The sequence below is a fragment of the Xiphias gladius genome, chromosome 20, assembly GCF_016859285.1.
Source record: "Xiphias gladius isolate SHS-SW01 ecotype Sanya breed wild chromosome 20, ASM1685928v1, whole genome shotgun sequence".
NCBI lineage: Eukaryota > Metazoa > Chordata > Actinopteri > Istiophoriformes > Xiphiidae > Xiphias > Xiphias gladius.
The window spans coordinates 23,239,700-23,246,940 of record NC_053419.1 but is presented as its reverse complement, the minus strand read 5'-3'; the positions used below and the strand labels follow the sequence as shown (position 1 = coordinate 23,246,940).

The following is a 7,241-nucleotide window of genomic DNA, read 5'->3' as shown; positions in this document are numbered from 1 at the left end:
TCCACAAACCCCTGTGTGTTTTCAGGCAAAAATCATTTATTCTCCTGAAAACGGTGTGTGTGTGTGTGTGTTTGTTTTGTCCTCTTCTTGTGTTGTTCTGCCTCTACTTTATTTAATCTAACGGGTCAAACGTGAACAAACTTGAAATACATAAAAACAAACAACAAGAGAAAATATAGAAAACCATCACGATTGTTTTTTCACAGAACCAGGCATGTTCAGCCCATTACAGTTAAACGTGTTGTGTGACGAGCTCACGTCGTCAACATATTGGCTATAACAATACAGATAAATACTGAAAAAGTATTTATACTATAAATATATACTATACTTATACTATATTTATACATATATATTGATATATTGTGTGTGTACGTGTATGACATCAGTAGTTTTGAGGAATATCCTGTTACAACGTTCTCCAGCAAAGAAGATACAGTTTGCACAGCAGTGTGCCAGAGAGTAAAAGACCATAAGGTTACAGTAGTTTTAACTGAATTATTAGTTATATCTCTCTCACAGAGAACATAGCTTTATCATACAGCAGGTGTTTTTGCTCTATCTAGTGGTCAGGTAGAATAAAGGTTGAAAACAAAAAAAGCTTGCAGCATAACCCTGGACACGGCTCCTTCAGCCTATGTTGACCACGAAGGAGGTGAGACGGTGGGCAGTGTCCACTTTGCACATCTCCACCGGCTGGTTTTCTTGCTCGTAGGAGGTGCTGATGAACCAGCCGCGGCACTTGACGGACTCAAACGTGGTCAGAGAGATCCCCGTGGTTCTCTTGTAGAAGAGGAAGCGGTCCATGTGTCCGTCATTGCTGATCTTCCTCAATTCCTCCTCAGTGCATTCCTGCCACAAGGAGAGACGAAGAAGAAATGTCTGGCGTATGTCTCTTCTCGTGACAGATTTAAAAAAAGTCAAAAATTGGAATCATAAAGTCAAAATCATGAAAACTTTTTATCAGTAAAATGTACTTAAAGTATCCAAAGTGAAAGTGGCCCCTGTGAACAGTTCCTTAGTTTTATTTGTAATAAAACAGTGAAACATGACTACATGACTATAGCTGTCAAATAAATGTAGCGGAGTTGAAGTATAAATTAGCGTAAAAAGGAAATACTCAAGTACAGTGCAAGTACCTGAAAACTTTCTTTAGTATATATATATTATTAAAACATACAGACTTTTGGACCCCGCTGTATATTTATCTATTTTTAAAGAAGCCTCACACATCACATCAAATGAGCCACAACTTCCCCCTGAGTTGTTGCCTCCCCGCCATTGAGTGTGAGAGTGTGTGAGAGATTTTTTTCTTTTTTCTCTTATACACCTCCAGATTCAGCTCAGCCTTGTCGCCGTTCATAGAACAGGAAATGTGCAGGTTTTGGTTGGTTATTGACAGGACGACACTCTGACCATCATCCGGAGAGACGCAGGCAGTGATGTACCTCGACAGTCGAAAATTCACTGGAGGGGGGGGGCAGAGAAACGTGGAGGAAGAAGTATTCAAATCCTTGACTCAAGTAAAAGTAGCAGCAATGTCAAAATACTGCATTCAAAATCTAACAGCACAGACGTTTTATTGGCATCTTAGCATTGCGGCTGCTCGCGGCAGTTTTGACTACTTTATACACAGTTAGCTCGTTTAGTTCAGTGGTTCCAAAGCTAGGGGGTCGGGCCCCCTGCGAAGGGACACCAGGTAAATCTGAGGGGTCGGGACATGATTAACGGGAGAGCAAAGAAGAAAACACAAATTTCTGATACACAAATTTCTTTTTTTTTTTGTACTTTTCTCTAAAGTTTTTGTTTTTTTGTGACATGCTGGACAGTTTTACACCTTTGGGCCTCAAGCACCTATTTAAGTCAAATCAGTTAAGAAGTTGAGCGTGGAAACGTCTCCTTGGTGGAAGTGAAAGCAGGTCACAGGCCTCTGAAACGTGACGAGGAGCTCCAATTGGTTGGAAACCACTGGTTTCATTTTTAACACTGTGTTATGTTTTATAATCTTTTTTTAATGGAAAATCTTAATTTGCTAAGCGACTGTATCTGTCAGTGCATTCAAAAGCATTACATTTCCCCATAAACTAACCAAGTGAAAATACTCAAGTACTCAAGCGTTTGAGTGAATGTACTTTTCATCGTTGGACTCGTGGTCCTCGTACCTTTGCGATCGCCCTGTCCTCCCTTCAGAGTGACGGCCTGCAGTTTTAACTCTCCCGATGCGTAGATGACATCTTTCTTTGTGGTGTCGCACAGAGTGCACTCCCTCACACTGTTGACACGTTGGAAGGTAATTTTTCTCTCACCTGTGGAGAAGTTCTCGACCGTCTTGACGATCGTTTCTGTGGAGGGGGAGGAATGAGGCGTTAGCAGCTTTCGGGGAAAAAAAAAGTGTAAACTCTCGACGAGGTCACGCCGTCGCATCCGGTCTGGCCTCCGTTTCACGAGCCGCTGTGACCCTGAGCGGTCGCTCGTTTTCTTCATTACTGGAAATAAATGAAGCCTGAAGACAAATAATCTCCCCTACAGCAGGTGCCGTGATGTTTAACCCGTGATGGTCCTCGGGCAGCGGTGGGCAGATAGCGGCCCTTGGACCAAATCCAGCCCTCCAACAAAAACATCTGGCCCCTCAACAAAAGCTGAAGGTTTCACTTTTACAGTTTGCATAAAAGCTTTGACATCATTTCTCCTAAATCTGTTGTAGGAAACAATATACATACAAGACTTGTGTAAATCCCAATAAATGTGACTAAATATAAATGTGACATTTTAACATCAAATTATACTCAACAATTTGCAGGCTAAAAGAAACAGCCTGCTATTAAAAAAAAAAGAAAACCCACGATGTTGAGTCCTTTTTTGCCAAATGAGTATTAAATAAGATGCTGTAGCTCTGTTAGCTCTTCGCTTCCTAAATGGAAAAATTACATCTGCATTCGAATACAATCCCGGAAAGAACTGAAAGTAAATAAAATCCTCAAACACTTCCGCGCCTGTAAAACTACGGCGGCCCTCCAGTGGACAGTGCTGAGTAAAAGCTGGCCCATGGTTGAAAGGAACTGCTTGCTCCTTGGTCTAGGGCTCCACTATAAACAGAAATATTTAATAAATATTTCTGTTTTAATCTTTTTTTTCCCCCCATTACTGTGCTTATCTAAAAATATGGAATGAAACACATGAGTTGAGTAAGGTTTTGTTCCAAAGCTGGATTATTAGTTATGTAAAAATGTGAGTGGGATTTTGAACGAGGTTTTCCTCCCCCTTGAACAGAACCTGGACGTCCTTGTTTCACTTTGGCTCTTTTATCGCCTTTCAGAGGAGCATGTAATGGTGTGAAACGTCAGCATGTGTTCTGTGGCGGCCCACCGTCCATCAGGCTGTCCATGATCGCACCGCAGAGCTCGTCGTCACTGAGCTCCCGGCCCCTGCTAGTTAGGGACTTTTTCATCCTGTCCACGGCCAGCAGCAGGGTAGCTACGCCCTGCATGGTCTTCGGGTTGCGGGAAACCGCCAGGTGCAGTCCCACATCGAGTCTCAGGATCTGCTCTTGAACGTTCTACACACACAGAACAAAGACAAAAAGAGAAACCACACAGCATTTCTCTCCTGAAGGTGCTTCCTCTGAAATTCTCAGCATTGCGTGACTCAGATCGAAGTTTGCGGTGATGCTTCAAGAATAAAGTAAGAATCCCGCGAAAAGACCAAAACCAACAACGAATGTCTCCTACTAACGGTTATTGGCCGATATACCCTAATCCCCCTTGCCATAGAGCTCCATTGTCCAAAAACGAAGCATCAGTGAGCCTCACTGTTGCTGTAAAACCGAATTTCTCCACAGTTATTGCATTGTGGGTCATCCTGCTTGCTTGCGACATCAGACACTTGAATGCGGTGTGTTGAACACATGCGAAAAAGAAAGCTGGCGCTTATTTTGTTCTCGGCTAGCTGAGGCTCCGTGGAGGGCTGGGTGGTGACATTCAACACCTCATCTGGACCTCTGTGACTCTCGAGGTTTGTTGAAGACTGAAATAGGGAAACTGTCGAGACAAAGGAGTTCTTGTGTGGATGTCTTTATTTTCCGTGGCCTGTGTATGAAATCAGGCTGCAAGCCAGCGTTGAGAACCGACGAGTCCTCCGCATTAGACAACATTTGTAACTGCCCGTCCAAAACAACACGTGTTTTCTTCGTTAAGGTCGGGGGACCTTTCGTGGTTAATTAGTAATTACTTGCTTCACGTTAGGGAACGATAGTGGTCACGATTAAAGCAGAAAACAGGAGTGAACGGGGGTCTCCCGTGCCGAAGTTCAACATTTTATTTTTGGCTCTATGAGGGCACATTATTTCTTCATTTACTCCCTTGTCACTTGAATAAAAGGACATGCTGAGTAAAGGAAGTAAGTAATATGATTTTGTCGGGGATTGTTGCAGAGCCAAGAAGTCCACAAAGGGAGGAGGCCGGTGTGTTCGGATAGGTCAACAAAATGTCAGGCTCTTTTTGTTTCCCGTCTCCTGCCGACAGCCGGTGGTGGTTTTCTTTTTACTAGGATCACGATCGTTCTCTTACCTCTACCGAGTAGTTGCTTGTCTGACCATGAGGATAAAGGTCCCCTAACCTTGACAAAGTGGTAAAATGAACCCGAGCCATGATCCTTCCTCTTTAACCCCAACCGAGTTGTTTTGGTGCCTAAACCTAAACCCAGACCTCAACCACAGCATTGTCAGATGAGAAAACTTTTTTTATTTTTACAGCAGCGACTTGGGAATGGCTTTGGCAGGCACAGATAAAATTACATTGTCCTGCCGATAGTGGCGTCAGATCAGAAAATGCAGTTGCAAATGGTGCATTTTGTGGTTTACTTTGGAGGCTGACTCGTTGGTCGAATTTGGGCGACTAATGCTGTTGTTGGGAGGATAAACTCATAGGAATAGTTATGTCCTGTCGTCTCGATCTGTCTTAACATCAAGGCGGATCTCAATACCGTATGTCCAAATCCCAACGGAATATTTTCAGAATCATTTTAATACTCATATTGTTACATATATTGTGTTATAGTCTCACCTTACATACATATACTCTTTATAATATGAAATAAGGACATCGGAAAGTGACGGTACATGAGAGTGAGAACGGATGTCTATAATAGTAATAATTCATCCTACCGTGGTGTCAAAGCAGCAGGATTCAGATCCTGTCTCCTCCGATCCAAGTGGGCTGAGACACAAAAAGGTTAAATATCAGATATACCATCGTAAATGTTTTTAATCGGCAGTTGCAAGGCTCTAGGGATGGCATTTGTAGGACATTAATGGAAAATCGAACCATCCCTTACATATGACTGCATGTGAATTTGGTTGTAAATAATACACTTTAACAAGTTCGATTGCTGGCTCAGGCTAATTCGGGGCTTTTTCTCATTGTGTTTTGTCACGTTTTTGTTTTTTCTTTGTTTTTTTTTCTTTAAGTGAAAGATGCTATAAATGAGAAGTGAAACACATTTCTAGACGGGCTGAATATTCCCCTTCTGGAGGCAGAAACTCTGTATGTAATGCTGAGTACAGATGACTTTCGGGAACTCGTGCTTTCGCGTTCAATAGAGGTTAAGTCGCCGCTGATAAAATATGTCACTTCAACACAGATGTCGTGCTCCTAGATCCCCTGACACATCAAGTATGATCTGAAGTCCCACGTTTTTATGTTTTTAACCTGTAATCTTGATATTTTCTATGGTAAGTGAAGGCAGCATTAAGCTAGATCTGAAAATACTGTAAGATTAGGCGCAAACAGAACATTGTAGACTTTCTGAAACTTACCTCTCCAGAGCTTGAGACAAATCGGAGTCGTACATAGTTTTGATGTAAACCACTGAATTATGACAAAATGATAAAAGCGTTGAGTAGCTGAAATGATTCTCTCTGTCCCTGGTTTATCTGTCGCCTCTAGTTGATAGACTTGGCCACGAGCTGCACTGGAAGATGACAAAGAGTCTCAGACGTCTCCTTTTATATGCAGCAGCCGCGGCAGCGGCCGCCTCTCGGCTTCCTTGCTTTAGTTGTGGGTCCACACATGTACTTTCTCTCTCTTGATGACATCAGAAACTGCCTCGGCAGGTGTCAAGCCGCGCTTGGCACCAATCATTTCTGGATCGTGAAGATTAAACCAAATCTGAAACCTGTTGGCACTGGCAGGTGTTTTCATCTTGGTTCCTGCAAAATGTGACATTTGGTTCTGCTCGTGTAGTTTTGTCTTTTGTCATTCCTGTTTTGTGAAACGGGACACGATAACAAACAAATGCTCAAACAAACTGAAACAGCTATTGATCTTTTTTCTAAGCCCCACCGGTCTTAGTTTCTGTTTCTTGCTTCTCCCATCAAGCTTTTTTTTTTCTTTTTTTTTTTTTTTCCGTCATCTGAGATGACGGCTGCCGTTAGCAGATTTTATCAGCTGTAGCTCGCTAGCTGTCTTAAACTAATGCTCAGGCTAAAATCCTGTTTGTTAGTTAGTTAGTTGAAAACCGATTCGTTTTTAAAACAAGAAGCACGTGAAGGGTCGGCGGCTTGGTCACGTTACATTTTAGTCCAACAAAATAGATACTGAGACATCAGTATGTTTGAGAGAGAGAGTGTGTGTGTGTGTGTGTGTGTGTGTGTGTGTGTGTGTGTGTGTGTGTAGTCATAGCAAGTCCACACAAATGTGGGCAGATGAAAAGCGTGAGTGATAGCTGGGTAAAGCCGGTTGAGGTGCGAGGATGCTACAGGGGGTGAAGGTTGGATGGCGTAATGGAATGAAAACATAAATCTCAGAGGCGGCGAACATCAGTTTCAGTGCGCCGGGAAGATCACAAAACAGTCATCCCATAAGTTGTTTACATCACCTGGACCGCAAACCGAATCAGCAGGAGAGCAGAGTCCAGAGATGACACATTCCTGAACAGGGCTACAACTGAGGCCGAGGGGAAGGTCATTAGTTGTGCAGGAATTCGGTCACGAACCAAAGATTTGGACGATGTGACATTATGACCCGATGACGGCGCTAACATGAACAGTTAGAGGTTCGCCGAAGTCGTTGCGCTTCATCTTGAGGGGGGGGGGTGAATGTTTGTATCAAATTTCTCGTTCTGTAACTGACGTGTAAGGTTCAGTGTTAACTGATCTCAGGCCAGTCTGTTTGAGCAATCCTGGTGCCGCAGGTTCTTCTTTTCGGGATCTCTTGCGGTGACATTATGAGACACCCTAACCATGG

General features: G+C 43.0%; 1 protein-coding gene across 1 annotated transcript; it reads right to left on the bottom strand.

The window, feature by feature from the left end:
* Nucleotides 1-353: 353 nt before the first annotated feature.
* Nucleotides 354-6,235, bottom strand: il1b (interleukin 1, beta). The gene is made up of 6 exons (XM_040156647.1): nt 5,813-6,235; nt 5,162-5,213; nt 3,367-3,556; nt 2,163-2,342; nt 1,331-1,467; nt 354-852 (listed from the first exon to the last, which is right to left on the bottom strand). The coding sequence occupies exons 1-6, from the start codon at nt 5,845-5,847 to the stop codon at nt 631-633; spliced, it is 816 nt and encodes a 271-aa protein (XP_040012581.1). The 5' UTR covers nt 5,848-6,235; the 3' UTR covers nt 354-630.
* Between the last annotated feature and the right edge of the window lie 1,006 nt (nt 6,236-7,241).